Here is a 15,560-nt window from a genome sequence, read left to right as displayed (position 1 = left end):
ATCCCAAGTCAAGTCAATCTGCGTTTCAGCAGAGTCAGGCGAATGAGGTGAAAACGTTCCCTGGCAGTTTCTGTGTTTCCTTCTGGTAACGCCTCCACGGCCTCTCTTCAGTTTTCAGGTGAAAATGGGGAGAGAATGAAAGAAAAATACGGCGTCTTCTGTAGCGGCCACAACGAGGCCGTCAGTCACTACAAGTTGCTGCTGCAGCAAAACAAGAAATTTCAAAACTTGATCAAGGTAAAAAAAAAAAAAAAGGGGGTATTTATTTTTAATTAAAAACATATCCTCAGGGCTTCCCTGGCAGTCCAGTGGTTAAGAATCCACGCTTCCAATGCAGGGGGCGCGGATTTGATCCCTGCTCAGGGAACTGAGATACCACGTGCTGCACGGTACGGCCAAAAAATTTTTAAATTTAAAAAAAAAAGAAGTATCCTCTTTGCAATAGGTTGTTCCCCTCCCCCTCCCCCTCCCCCTCCCCCCGAACTGTAGGCTTTTGGAGAGGTTGGGATTATACACAACTTGTTATAAGGCAGTGAATTTTCAAGGTTCTGTCTCATTTTTAACCACAAACTCATTCAGAACACAGTGGTGAAAGCTCTGGAGAGTCCCCAGGTGTAAAGCAAAGCAGACCTAGGGTTTTGTTCCTGCCGCAGCAGGGTGGCCCCTGAAATGCCCCTCAATGGATGACCATGGGTCCTCAGACCGTTGAGCGGCCATGAGTGTCCTCGCAAGGGGCCGCCCTGCCCCAGGAGCCGGCCCTCCAGAGCCACCCGCTCTGCCTCGGATTCTCCAGCAGATGCAAGTCCTGCCTTCCTCTAAGCCTTTGTCCTTTCATCACCTCCTCCCCTGTCTGGTCCCCATGCATCCCCCGCAGCCCATGGAATGACCCACACCTGTCTTCTTTCTGCCCGACAGTGTGCAAGTGCTCAGGGCCCAGGAGCTGAGTCAGTAGTCGTGCAAGACCCCATCCCCCCGCATCCTGGGAGGCACTCCTGGGTCAAGACTGCCGGGCGCCTGCACCCCACAACAGCTCCACACCTGCAGCCTGTACCCCAAGGACTCTAACCTGAAGTGATATCCAGCAACTAAAGGTCTAGAGTTAAGGATGCAGGGTTGTTAAATTTCACCCCAGGGAACTTCCCTGGCGGTCCAGTGGTTAAGACCCCGCGCTTCCACTGCAGGGGGCACGGGTTCGATCCCTGGTCAGGGAACTAAGATCTTGCACGCCACGAGGTGTGGCCAAAAAAAAAATTTTTTTTTTAAACTTTCACTGCATTATCATGGCAGTGGATAGATGTGAAAAGGAGAGGGTTGTTTGGGGGCCTAAGTCTAGTGGTTAGGACTTGGCACTTTCACTGCCGCGGGCCCAGGTTCAGTCCCTGGTCAGGGAACTAAGATCCCACAAGCCACATGACATGGCTGGGAAAAAAAAGTGACTTCAGGTGACCACTTCTTAGGCTCTTAGCCAGAAGCGTGCACCAGCAGCCGCCAGGGAGCCAGTTCAGAGAGCACCGGCCCAGCCGCGTCTGGAGGGTCCCGACGGCCGTCAGCAGGGTTAGGGTCTGCGCATGTGCGTGTGCACGTGGGCAGCTCTCCAGGAGATTCCCACAACCACCCCCCACTCACTCCCCCACCCCCCGGCTGGTTTCTTCCTAATGGGTTCTGCGGGGGCCCACATTTTATAGCAGGTGAGGCTGCCTCTGCCTTTGTGGCCTTTCTGTATACAGCAGGCAGTCCCTGCTTTCAAGTACCTGCAAAGCGGCAAGGAAAAGGTCCCCGTAAGCCGAAAAGGGACCGTGAACTGGATATCGCTCGATGTCCGACCGTGAACTGATGTGGCGGGAGATGAGACACCCACGCAGCATGCCTTTGTTTTCTCCGTTTCATAGAGGATCGGCAACTTCTCCATCGTGAGACGGCTCGGCGTGCAGGAATGTATCCTTCTGGTCACCCAGCGCATAACCAAGTACCCCGTGCTGGTGGAGCGTATCATTCAGAACACGGAAGGTACGGTAGCTCTCCTGTCTTGCCCTTAGGTGCTTGGTGGGGAGGAGGGTCTCTGTCTCCCCACCCCCTATTCTAATAGTGGGTTAGATAATCCACTCTGCGATCTGTCCCTGGTTCTCCGGATTCAGCTGGGCTCAGCAGTCACTAACTGAGCTGCCACCTTGCAGAATCCACTGTGCTGGGTGCTAGGGTTTCCGACCAGGGTGCCTGGTCTCGCCTGCCGTTACCCCCCCAGTCCCCGCACAGTCTGGGCTGGAGCAGCCCTCAGTCAGTATTGGAGAGTGGATGAAAAGACACAGGCAGTGCCCTTGCTAAGGTCACCCCTGGGTGACCCACACAGGCCCAGAGGTGACCTCCGTGTCACGTGCCTGGTCATGGAGGGCAGAGAGGAAGGGCACGTAGCCCAGCCGGGGGTTCCCGGAGGCCAGGGCAGTGCTGACCGCACCTCCCTTATCTCCAGGGGACTTGGGTGGTGGGAGAATGCACAGAGTTCCCCTGCCGTGAAAGCAGAGCCCCTGGAGTGGGAGGAGCCAGCCCTTGGTGATGGCCGGAGCTGGAGGGAGTCTTTTATGGAGAGCTGGAGGGCAGGGGGGAGTCTGTTTACCGAGGAATGGCCGGCGGAGTTATGCAGGGGCTGTTCTTGCCACTTGACTGGCACCTCAGCTTCTGCATTCGACAGAAGCTCTGTCTTGGTGAAAACCAAACGCTGGGCTGTCACGTTTAGTTTGGAGAAGCATTTACATCTCAGGAAATTCGAGTTGGAAGGTGATTCTTGAGGGTCCGCTGAGCAGTGGCCTCGGGACACACCTCCTCGACCCCATAGCCTGTCCGCCTCCATCGTGTTCGTGGACGCAGACCCAGGAAAGCGCTAACTCTGCTGTGTGTGGCAGCTGACTCCGAGGACCACAAAGACCTGACCCAGGCCCTGAACCTCATCAAAGGCATCATCTCGCAAGTGGACGCCAGGGTCAGCGAGTGTGAGAAAGGCCAGCGCCTCAGGGAGATCGCGGGGAAGATGGACCTCAAGTCCTCCAGCAAGCTCAAGAACGGGCTGACCTTCCGCAAGGAGGACATGCTGCAGCGGCAGCTCCACCTGGAGGGCACGCTGTGCTGGAAGACCACGTCCGGGCGCCTAAAAGGTAAAGTCCCGCTCCAGTCACCTGCTGGATGCCATCTTGGGTTGGTGGATGCCATCTTGGATCAGTGGCACCTCCTTGGATGAATGAGCACCATTTTGGATTGATGGGCACCAGCTGGCACAGAGCCACTGCAGCCTGGCTGCTTCGCGGCTGAAGGGAGGTTACCTGCTGAGTCAGGTCGAGCACAGAAGTAGAGCAGGAACGAGGGGAAGGTGGTCCTGCCAGCACGCTCTGTGTCCGGTGGTTGAGATGGTGTGGTGCACACAGGGAAGGCCACCGGGTGAAGAGGGCACACTGAGTCCTTGCCTCCTGAACAGAAAGCCGGGGTATCAGGACACCCCAGATTTAGCAGAGGCCCCAGGGTTCTAAACAACAGTCACAGGCCCCAGTCGGGGTAGAGGATGCCACCTGGGCCACGGACCTCTGTGGCCCCCAGCGTCCCACCCGCTGTTCGGGGTGAGCTCCACGCCCTACTTGCAAGATCCGTGGTGTGGTTCCAGACCAGAGAGCGCCCGGGGCTCATCCCTGAGCTTCCTGTCCGTTTCACGAGCCTCTAGAAACATCCTAACCTGTCCACTGGCATCAGCCTCTTTAAAGATCTCTGGGGGGGTGTCGCAGTAGCCACCCGACAGGATGTGCTTGTTCGTAATTTGAGCAGGCGAGCAGCCAAAAGATACAGTCCGCAGTTGAGCGCCCCCTGCGCGCCAGGCGCGAGGCGGGCGGCAGAGGCCCTGCCCACGCGGGGCTCCAGTCGGTGGGCGGAAGGAGAGAGGCAAACACAAAAACAGCGGAAAGCACAGTAAGTGCTTTAGAGGAGCCCAGCAGGCTGCAGCGAGAGAGAGTCCCACGAGGAGAGGGTGTCTCATGGGAATGGGGTGTCTGAACAAGCTCCCCGAGGAGGAGGTATTTTCGTTTCCCGCAGCGCGAGCGCTCCTGTTGGAAACACAGCTCGGGATTTGCACCCACGTGCACCAGCTCTGCCGGGCGGGTCACCGCACCATGTCCCTACAGGGACAAGACTCCGAGCCTGCCACCACCAGGAAGCTCGGGCATGCGGGCACGAGAGTTTTGCTACGGCAGGAAGCAGGACGCGAGCGTCCAGGGGCTCGGCGTTAAAAGCTGAAACCAGGAGGGTGATGGGGTGGGGTCAGGTTGAAGGGCGCCCGCGGGCTGTGGCGCCGGCCTGGGATTCCACGTCTGCCCGGCGGGACCCTGTAAGATGTGTCCTTCTGCGTTCTCCCCTTAGATGTCCTTGCTGTCCTGTTGACGGACGTGCTTCTCCTGCTACAAGAAAAGGATCAAAAATACGTCTTTGCTTCCGTGGTACGTGTCCCGTCCCTTCGCAGAAAGGGCTGCTCGAAAGCTGTCTGCACGGGCCGGGGATGGGGGGACTGAATGGGCTCCTGTCCAGTGGCCTGAGGCGGCTTCAGGGTCATGCCAACATCTTGCCCAGTTCCGCCCGGGCTCTGTGCTTCCGTGGCCCTTCCCCTCACAGGCGCCCGGGCTCTCACAGGCCCGGGCAACCTCGCCGGGAGAACCTGTCCCTCCTTCCCGGGGAGCTAGCGCATCGCTGAGGATGCGCACTCAGGCAGCCACTGCCCTGGGAGCTATGACCACGTCGGCCCCACGGCATGCTGGTCCCAGCACAGCCGCGTCACGGGAGCCAAGCTGGCCGGGAGCTCCGTGCGGACGGACGGCTCGGAGTCAGGCTGGGATCCCACCCATCCCACCCGGCCCACGTCCACTGGGGACACCACCTCCGCCTCTGCTCGCCTGGGTGACCCGTGGGTGCCTGCCGCGGGGGTGCTCAGCGAACCCATTAGCCTCTGGGTTCACCTGGAGAGGAAGGTGGCCTCTGTCACTCAACTCCAGAGTCCCACCCCTTTCCCAGGGACTTAAACTAGCTTCTCAAGAAGTTTCCAGAAATAGGTCACGCTGTCTTGCCAAACGGTGGTCTTGCCCTGACGCCAGCCCACCTCGTGTGCTGTGTGTTCACTCACGAGGGTGATGCGACATCTATGATCTGCTGTGCTGCCTGCTACCCATGGCCTCCCCGCTCGCCCTCTGTGTGTGTGTGTGTGTGTGTGTGTGTCTGTGTGTCTGTGTGTCTGTGTGTGTGTGTGTGTCTGTGTCTGTGTCTGTGTCTGTGTCTGTGTCCTGATTGCCTCTCCTCAGAAAGACACCAGTCCTGTTGGGTCAGGGCCCACCCTCATGACCTCGCTTTAACTTAACCACCTCTTTAAAGACCCTGTCTCCAAATACCGTCACATTCTGAGGTTAGGACCTCGGCATCTGGATTTAGTGGGGAATGGGGGGAAATGCAGTATAGCCCATAACAACCAGTTAAAATTGCGCATTTTACTGGTCGGTCAGAGCATTATCTCTTGTCGGACACACCACAGATTGGGAATACTGGCTGGCTCTGGGTGTTTGGGGCACACGGTTGGGAGGAGGATTTATTTGTCATCCCAGACTGCCTGCTCTTGTATCTTCTGAGTTTTATACAGTGTACGTGCGTTAGCAATTATAAAACATTTTTTAAGCACGTTGAACAAGCACATGAAAAGGATGTGAGGATATCATCGCGATAGTGTCCGTTTCCCCCAGGTGGCAAAATCTTTCTGCTTTGAATTGTTGGAGGATAAGCAGGGTGCACGCCTCCCCCGTTCCCCCCCAAGTCCCCTTCCCCGCCGGCTCATGGCTCCACGGCTGTAGGCCAGGTACAGAGTGACCCTCCCCGCCCCGTCCCACCTGTGCAGGACTCCAAGCGCCCCATCATCTCGCTGCAAAAGCTCATCGTGAGGGAGGTGGCCAACGAGGAGAAAGCCATGTTTCTGATCAGCGCCTCCCTGCACGGGCCCGAGATGTACGAGATCTACACCAGCTCCAAGGAGGACAGGAACACCTGGATGGCTCACATCCGAAGGGCCGTGGAGAGGTGAGAGGGACCCGGGTGGGCCTTCCCTCCACTGACGGCTGTGCCCCTGGCTTTGGTGGCTGGCTAGTCAGCAGAGACCTTGGAGCGCCTGCGAGGGTGCCGGGGGTCGCAGGCGGAAGACCCCTTCGCTTTTCCCCTCCCTGTCATTCCACCTCAGTGCTCTGTCCATCCCCTCATCTAAGGGCAGACAGAAGACGCCATTCAGCCCCTTCTGACAACAGCTAAAAAGGCCCAGATGTCTGTGGCTGGAGGATGCGGGGCCCGCAGCTCTGTATTGGTGGGCTGTCTACCTGACACAGGGGGCTGTCCTTCCTCCTCGGGCCAGGGGACCCCTCAGGACCCCAACCCTGTGGCTTTGAGTGATGCCTGGCTCCTGCCACCGACAGACGGTGGTCCGGCCCCCACCCCAAGCCTGCTGCTCCCTCCCTTTATGCCCAGAAGCTTCTCAAAGCTTTAGTCTTCTTCGAGCCCCCTCAGTCCTCAACTTGGACTCTGCTGGCCTTGCAGCGTCCCGTAGCTGGGAGGTCCCCAGGGAAGGAACTGCTCTGTCTCCTCCACCCCCCACACCCTGCAAGACATTTGAAACCTGTGGCCGGTTACGTCCTGACACTTTGAGACTGGATGCTTGCCGACGGCTGTGTTTCTGTCCTGCACGGTTGACCATTAACAAACTAAATCTCTCAGCACATCAGAGATGCTCTTTGCAGCCGGACCTGCAGGCAGACCTCAGTGCTGTTTCAGAGGCAGCCAGTCCACGGAGCGTGCTCGCCCATCTGTCCCCTCTCCCTGCAGCTGCCCGGATGAGGAGGAGGGCCCCTACAGCGAGGCCGAGGAGGAGAGGAAGATGGTCGAGGCCCGCGCCGTGAGGCTGAGGGACTTCCAAGGTAAGGGCGGGGTGGGGGGATGGGGTCAGTGTGACCTCGTCTGGTGACTTGGCCCCGAGAGCCCTCCTGGGCCCGGCAGTGGCCTTTCTGTTCTATCCCATCAGAACTGGCCATGGAGCGAACCGCCGCCCAAGTGACCAGGAGTTTGGCTGTGGGCTATCCCATGTCCTGCGGTTCTCTGGGCCGTTTGCCCTGGGGTAGCGCTCTTCCAGAGGGCGTGTGGGAAAGGGGAGTGGGGCGCTAGGGTTGCTCCCTTGGTCCTCGCTCAAGAAGGGCTCAATAATTCACATACATTACCAGTCACCCATTTAAAGTATGCCATGCAGTGGATTTTAGTGGATACCAAAAGGATGTGCAACCATCACAGTCAATTTTAGGCTGTTTCCATCACCCCAGAAAGAAACGCCATCCCCATTAGCAGTCACTCCCGTTCTTTCCCCATCTCCAGCAGCTGGGAACTTCTGTCCTACTGTCTATCTGTCTATGAACTTACTTACTCCAGACACCTCGTATAAATGGGGATAGTTGTCGCTTTGTGACTGGCTTAGTTTACCAAGCGTGATGTTTTCAAGGTTCATCCCTGTGGCAGAATCTCTTTCCTTTTTAAGGCTGAATAATATTCCATTGTATGGATGGACCACATCGTGCTTATTCTGCTCCCCGGTTTTTAACAGAGTCCTGTGAGATTTCAGCAAGGTCATTGCCAAGAATCCATCTCAGTACTTTGTGGTCTCAGGCAACTCCCCTCCTCTCTCTCACTCACTGTGATATTTATGTTTAACATAGGTAACATTTGAGCAGTAAGCGCATAAAATTAGGCAGTATGTATTTTATTTCTTTTTGTGGGGAGAGGTGCAAGTTTGAAGGTATTAAGGAATAAAAATGTCCAAAAGAAATCAGAGAAATCCCACTGACCCCTGAAAGTATAATGTTAACATAGTATTCATTTCATCCTGTTCTAAATTTGTTTTTTAACATCTTCATTGGAGTATAATTGCTTTACAATGTTGTGTTAGTTTCTGCTGTACAACAAAGTGAATCAGCTCTATGTATACATATATCCCCATATCCCCTCCCTCTTGCATCTCCCTCCCACCCTCCCTATCCCACCCCTCTAGGTGGTCACAAAGCACGAGCTAATCTCCCTGTGCTATGCACCTGCTTCCCACTAGCTGTCCATTTTACATTTGGTAGTTTTATATATGTCAATGCCACTCTCTGACTTCATCCCAGCTTACCCTTCCCCCTCCCCATGTCCTCAAGTCTATTCTGTGCATCTGCGTCTTTATTCCTGTCCTGCCCCTAGGTTCTTCATGACCTTTTTTTTGTTTTCTTAAATTCCATATATATGTGTTAGCATAGGGTATTTGTTTTTCTCTTTCTGACTTACTTCACTCTGTACGACAGACTCTAGGTCCATCCACCTCACTACAGATAACTCAATTTCGTTTCTTTTTATGGCTGAGTAATATTCCATTGTATATATGTGCCAATCTTCTTTATCCATTCATCTGTCAATGGACACTTAGGTTGCTTCCGTGTCCTGGCTATTGTAAATAGAACTGCAATGAACATTGTGGTACATGACTCTTTGAATTATGGTTTTCTCAGGGTATATGCCCAGTAGTGGGATTGCAGGGTCATATGGTAGTTCTATTTTTAGCTTTTTAAGGAACCTCCATACTGTTCTCCATAGTGACTCTATCAATTTACATTCCCATCAACAGTGCAGGAGGGTTCCCTTTTCTCCACACCCTCTCCAGCATTTATTGTTTGTAGATTTTTTGATGGTGGCCATTCTGACAGGTGTGAGATGATACCTCATTGTAGTTTCGATTTGCGTTTCTTTAATGATTAGTGATGTTGAGCATCCTTTCATGTGTTCATTGGCAATCTGTATATCTTCTTTGGAGAAATGTCTATTTAGGTCTTCTGCCCATTTTTGGATTGGGTTGTTTGGTTTTTTTTGATATTGAGCTGCACAACCTGCTTGTATATTTTGGAGATTAATTCTTTGTCATTTGCTTCATTTGCAAATATTTTTTCCCATTCTGAGGGTTGTCTTTTCATCTTGTTTATGGTATCCTTTGCTGTGCAAAAGCTTTGAAGTTTCATTATGTCCCATTTGTTTATTTTTGTTTTTGTTTCCATTACTCTAGGAGGTGGGTCAAAAAGGATCTTGCTGTGATTTATGTCATAGAGTGTTCTGCTTATGCTTTCCTCTAAGAGTTTTATAGTGTCTGGCCTTACATTTAGGTCTGTAATCCATTTTGAGTTTATCTTTGTGTATGGTGTTAGGAGGTGTTCTAATTTCATTCTTTTACATGTAGCTGTCCAGTTTTCCCAGCACCACTTATTGAAGAGGCTGTCTTTTCTCCACTGTATATTCTTGCCTCCTTTATCAAAGATAAGGTGACCATTTGTGTGTGGGTTTATCTCTGGGCTTTCTATCCTGTTCCATTGATCTATAGTTCTGTTTTTGTGCCAGTACCATACTGTCTTGATTACTGTAGCTTTGTAGTATAGTCTGAAGTCAGGGAGCCTGATTCCTCTAGCTCCATTTTTCTTTCTCAAGATTACTTTGGCTATTCGGGGTCTTTTGTGTTTCCATACAAATTGTGAAATTTTTTGTTCTAGTTCTGTGAAAAATGCCATTGGTAGTTTGATAGGGATTGCATTGAATCTGTAGATTGCTTTGGGTAATATAGTCATTTTCACAATGTTGATTCTTCCAGTCCAAGAATATGGTGTGTCTCTCCATCTGTTTGTATCATCTTTAATTTCTTTCATCAGTATCGTATAGTTTACTGCATACAAGCCTTTTGTCTCCTTAGGTAGGTTTATTCCTAGGTATTTTATTCTGTTTGCTGCAATGGTAAATGGGAGTGTTTCCTTAATTTCTCTTTCGGATTTTTCATCATTAGTGTATAGGAATGCAAGAGATTTCTGTGCATTAATTTTGTATCCTGCTACTTTACCAAATTCATTGATTAGCTCTAGTAGTTTTCTAGTAGCATCTTTAGGACTCTCTATGTATAGTATCATGTCAGCGGCAAACAGTGACAGTTTTACTTCTTCTTTTCGATTTGGATTCTTTTTATTTCTTTTTCTTTGATTGTTGTGGCTAAAACTTCCAAAACTACATTGAATAATCATCATGAAAGTGGGCAACCTTGTCTTGTTCCTGATCTTAGAGGAGGAAATGGTTTCAGTTTTTCACCATTGAGAACGATGCTGGCTGTTGGTTTGTCATATATGGCCTTTATTATGTTGAGGTAGGTTCCCTCTGTGCCTACTGTATGGAGAGTTTTTATCATAAATGGGTACTGAATTTTGTCGAAAGCTTTTTCTGCATCCATGGAGATGATCATATGATTTTTATCCTTCAGTTTGTTAATATGGTGTATCACAATGATTGTTTTGCATATATTGAAGAATCCTTGCATTCCTGGGATAAATCCCACTTGATCATGATTTAATGTGCTGTTGGATTCTGTTTGCTAGTATTTTGTTGAGGATTTTTGCATCTATATTCATCAGTGATATTGGCCTGTAGTTTTCTTTTTTTGTGACATCTTTGTCTGGTTTTGGTATCAGGGTGATGGTGGCCTCGTAGAATGAGATTGGGAGTGTTCCTCCCTCTGCTATATTTTGGAAGAGTTTGACAAGGACAGGCGTTAGCTCTTCTCTATATGTTTGATAGAATCTGCCTGTGAAGCCATCTGGTCCTGGGCTTTTGTTTGTTGGAAGATTTTTAATCACAGTTTCAATTTCAGTGCTTGTGATTAGTCTGTTTAGTCTGTTTATATTTTCTATTCCTGGTTCAGTCTGGAAGGTTGTGCTTTTCTAAGAATTTGTCCGTTTCTTCCAGGTTGTGCATTTTATTTGCATATAGTTGCTTGTAGTAGTAATCTCTCATGATCCTTTGTATTTCTGCAATGTCAGTTGTTACATGTCCTTTTTCATTTCTAATTCTATTGATTTGAGTCTTCTCTTTTTTCTTGATGAATCTGGCTAATGATTTGTCAATTTTGTTTATCTTCTCAATGAACCAGGTTTTAGTTTTATTGATCTTTGCTATTGTTTCCTTAATTTCTTTTTCATTTATTTCCTATCTGATCTTTATGATTTCTTTCCTTCTGCTAACTTTGGGGATTTTTTGTTCTTCTTTGTCTAATTGCTTTAGGTGTAAGGTTAGGTTGTTTATTTGAGATTTTTCTTGTTTCTCGACGTAGGATTGTATTGCTATAAACTTCCCTCTTAGAACTGCTTTTGCTGTGTCCCATAGGTTTTGGGTCGTCATGTTTTCATTGTCATTTGTTTCTAGGTATTTTTTGATTTCCTCTTTGATTTCTTCAGTGATCTCTTGGTTATTATTTTTTTTTCCTTGGTTATTTAGTAGTGTATTGTTTAGCCTCCATGTGTTTGTATTTTTTTAGAGTTTTTTTCCTGTAATTGATATCTAGTCTCATAGCATTGTGGTTGGAAAAGATAACTAATAAAATTTCAATTTTCTTAAATTTACCAAGGCTTGTTTTGTGACCCAAGATATGATCTATCCTGGAGAATGTTCCATGAGCACTTGAGAAGAAAGTGTATTCTGTTGTTTTTGGATGGAATGCCCTATAAATATCAATTAAGTCCATCTTGTCTAATGTTTCATTATTAAAACATCTTGTGTTTCCTTATTTATTTTCATTTTGGATGATCTGTCCATTGGTGAAAGGGGGGTGCTAAAGTCCTCTACTATGATTGTGTTACTGTCAGTTTCCCTTTTTATGGCTGTTAGCATTGTCCTTATGTATTGACGTGCTCCTATGTTGGGTACCTAAATATTTATAATTGTTATATCTTCTTCTTGGATTGATCCCTTGATCATTATGTAGTGTCCTTCTTTGTCTCTTGTAATAGTCCTTATTTTAAAGTCTATTTTGTCTGACATGAGAATTGCTACTCCAGCTTTCTTTTGGTTTCCATTTGCGTGGAATATCTTTTTCCATCCCCTCACTTTCAGTCTGTATGTGTCCTTAGGTCTGAAGTGGGTCTCTTCTGGACAGCATATATACAGGTCTTGTTTTTGTATCCATTCAGCCAGTCTGTGTCTTTTGGTTGGCACATTTAATCCATTTACATTTAAGGTGATTATCGATATGTATGTTCCTATTACCATTTTCTTAATTGTTTTGGGTTTGTTTTTGTAGGTCTTTTCCTTCTCTTATGTTTCCTGCCTAGAGAAGTTCCTTTAGCATTTGTTGTAAAGCTGGTTTGGTGGTGCTGAATTCTCTTAACTTTTGCTTGTCTGTAAAGGTTTTAATTTCTCCGTCGAACCTGAATGAGATCCTTGTTGGGTAGAGTAATCTTGGTTGCAGATTTTTCCCTTTCATCACTTTAAATATGTCCTGCCACTCCCTTCTGGCTTGCAGAGTTTCTGCTGAAAGATCAGCTGTTAACCTTATGGGGATTCCCTTGTATGTTGTTGCTTCTCCCTTGCTGCTTTTAATATTTTTTCTTTGTATTTAATTTTTGATAGTTTGATTAATATGTGTCTTGGCATGTTTCTCCTTGGATTTATCCTGTATGGGACTCTCTGTGCTTCCTGGACTTGATTGACTATTTCCTTTCCCATGTTAGGGAAGTTTTCAACTATAATCTCTTCAAATATTTTCTCAGTCCCTTTTTTTTCTCTTCTTCTTCTGGGACCCCTATAATTCGCATGTTGTTGGGTTTAATGTTGTCCCAGAGGTCTCTGAGACTGTCCTCAATTCTTTTCATTCTTTTTTGTTTATTCTGCTGTGTGGTAGTTATTTCCACTATTTTATCTTCCAGGTCACTTATCTGTTCTTCTGCCTCAGTTATTCTGCTATTGAACCCTTCTACAGTATTTTTAATTTCATTTATTGTGTTGTTCATCATTGTTTGTTTGCTCTTTGGTTCTTCTAGGTTCTTGTTAAACGTTTCTTGTATTTTTTCCATTCTATTTCCAAGATTTTGGATCATCTTTACTATCATTACTCTGAATTCTTTTTCAAGTAGACTGTCTATTTCCTCTTCATTTGTTTGGTCTGGTGCGTTTTTACCTTGCTCCTTCATCTGCTGTGTGTTTCTCTGTCTTCTCATTTTGTTTAACTTACTGTGTTTGGGGTCTACTTTTCCCAGGCTGCAGGTTCGTAGTTCCCGTTGTTTTTGGTGTCTTCCCCCAGTGGGTGAGGTTGGTTCACTGGCTTGTGTAGGCTTCCTGGTGGAGGGGACTGGTGCCTACCTGTGTTCTGGTGGGTGGGCCTGGATCTTGTCTTTCTGGTGGGCAGGGCCGCATCTGGTGGTGTGTGTTGGGGTGTCTGTGAACTTATTATGATTTTAGGCAGCCTCTCTGCTAATGGGTGGGGTTGTGTTCCTGTCTTGCTAGTTGTTTGGCATGGGGCGCCCAGCGCTAGAGCTTGCTGGCCATCGGGTGGAGCTGGCCGAGTCTTAGCGTTGAGACGGAAATCTCTGGGAGAGCTCTTGCCAATTGATATTACGTGGAGCCAGGAGGTCTCTGGTGGTCCAATGTCCTGAACTCAGCTCTCCCACCTCAGAGGCTCAGGCCTGACACCAGGCTGGAGCACCAAGACCCTGTCAGCCACACGGCAAATAGAGGTAGAAGACCAACATCCACTCAGCCTCAGGGCTGTTCCAATGTTGTCAGGGCTCCGCCGGTCCGTCTGCGCTGGTTCACCTCCTCCCCAGTGTGTCCCGTTCTAACTCTTATTTCTGTCAGAGGGTAATAAAATACATGCCCTGCACAGATGCATCTCCACGGATACCACAGAATCATACAGGAACGTCTCCTCATCACCCACTCCCGACAAGAGTCTTAGTGAATTAGAAATAGATGTTTCCTTCACCAAGATCTCCTTTATTATCTTGGACCAAAAGCCAATCTCGTCTTTTACACTGGACCGTCAGGGACACTCCCATCAAAGTCAGGAGCGAGGCAGGGCCCCCCACCCCCCCACTCTCACCATTAGTATCTTCCTCCTGGACGTTCCAGCCAGGGTAGTAAGGGAAGAAGCAGAAGTAAGAGATCACGAGTGGTAGGGAGGTGGCAGAATTATTTTTTGCAGGTGACATGATTATCTGCCTAGGAAATCCTGTAGAATCAACTGGAAAACTATTTGAAATGTAAGAGAGCTCAATAATTTAGCTGAACGGGATGTGTATATTTATACTAGCAATCACCAGTGAGAAAGTCTAGTAAAATAAGTCGTAGTCATGGCAACAAAAAAGAGGTATAGGGACTTCCCTGGTGGTCCAGTGGTTAAGACTCCCTGCTTCCATTGCAGGGGGCCCGGGTTCAACCCCTGGTCAGGGAACTAAGATCCCGCATGCCTCGTGGTGCGGCCAAAAAAAAAAAAGTATAAAACCCAGAGACTTGTAAGAAGATTAGAAAACTAAGTCTCATAAGGCTCTCAGTTTGTCCCAAACTAATAAAAATCAGCCCGTTATGGTCCTCCCCCATCCCCCCACCGTGTCTGATTTTTATAATTGAGGGAAGTAAGCTGGAGACAGGGCCACACCCTTGCCTGCTGGTCGGGAATGTTGGACGAAGGGAGAGGTCCAGCTCCGGACAGGGTGTGGGTCAGCAGGGTTCCCAGAGGCCCGCCTGGCCCTGTGAGGCATCCTTATACCAGCTCCTGGGGGAAACTACCGCAGAGGAGGCCGAACCCCACACCCATTGCCACTTTGCAGAGCGACTTAACATTAAAGACCAGCAGATCGCCCAGAGCCTCAGCGAGAAGCAGCACATCTACCTGGAGATGGCTGAGATGAGCGGCCTCGAGGACCTCGCCCCGGCTCGGCTCCTCTTCCGGGGAGGGGACCCCCCCGAGAACCTGCAGGGGGAGCTGATTCTCAAGTCGGCCATGAGTGAGAGTAAGTAGCCACCAGCCCTCGCTGAGCGTCGGCCCGCCCTCCCTGTGCTGCCTGGTGGGCTCCTGGGAGACCCCAGGCTGGGCACACAGCCCCGTGGGGCCCACAGGCCACCCTGTCCGGGCACGATTCTGCCTGCCTCTATTCTGCTTAGAGCTGGAAGGTCCTTGGACCCAGTCGGGTGCAGACCCCTCTCTGCAGATTTACAGTACCATCTCCTATTCACTCAACAAACACTCCCGGTGCTGGACCCGGGGGTCTCAAATTGACTGAGACGGTTCCTCTTTTCTGATGAGTGGGTCACTGATGCTGTCCCCAGAAAAATACACACATACACATTTGGTGGGTTGTTTCAGGGGCTCCTGGCCGCACAGCCACGGGAGGGCACTGGCCGGTAAGCAGCCTGCTTCCAGGAGCTGACAGGGTCCTTGCGGAGCTCCTAGAAACTTCCACGCAGCTGCTGAGCCCCATGCTAGGCCAGGGCATGTGCTCCTGCTGGGCAGTCAGGCAGGAGGGCCAGCACTGTTCTTTCAACGTCAGGCGAGACAGACACAGCCCTGCCCTCCAGAATTTTCCATCGGAGTGAAAAGGCCAGAGGGGTCCCGCTTGGACGGTGCCCCTGCTCAGCCTTGCTCCCTCCGGCCATGCCTCCCATGTCTCCAGTCACCACTGTTCTTGGGCTCCCGA

At 49.7% G+C, this 15,560-nt stretch overlaps 1 protein-coding gene across 2 annotated transcripts in view; it reads left to right on the top strand.

The window, feature by feature from the left end:
- Nucleotides 1–15,560, top strand: part of ARHGEF18 (Rho/Rac guanine nucleotide exchange factor 18) — a gene marked incomplete at its 5' end in the record, with an annotated part of 95,750 nt that overhangs the window by 73,728 nt on the left and 6,462 nt on the right. For both annotated transcript variants that reach the window (XM_082651753.1, XM_082651754.1), the window contains 7 exons: nt 112–237; nt 1,890–2,007; nt 2,898–3,146; nt 4,393–4,469; nt 5,906–6,084; nt 6,877–6,968; nt 14,694–14,876. In XM_082651753.1, coding sequence (XP_082507879.1) covers nt 112–237; nt 1,890–2,007; nt 2,898–3,146; nt 4,393–4,469; nt 5,906–6,084; nt 6,877–6,968; nt 14,694–14,876 — 1,024 coding nt within the window. The remainder of the gene's footprint in view (nt 1–111; nt 238–1,889; nt 2,008–2,897; nt 3,147–4,392; nt 4,470–5,905; nt 6,085–6,876; nt 6,969–14,693; nt 14,877–15,560) is intronic.

This window comes from Grampus griseus (genome assembly GCF_964374135.1).
Source record: "Grampus griseus genome assembly, chromosome: 3".
NCBI classification, from domain to species: domain Eukaryota; kingdom Metazoa; phylum Chordata; class Mammalia; order Artiodactyla; family Delphinidae; genus Grampus; species Grampus griseus.
This window is presented reverse-complemented; position numbering and strand designations above follow the sequence as displayed.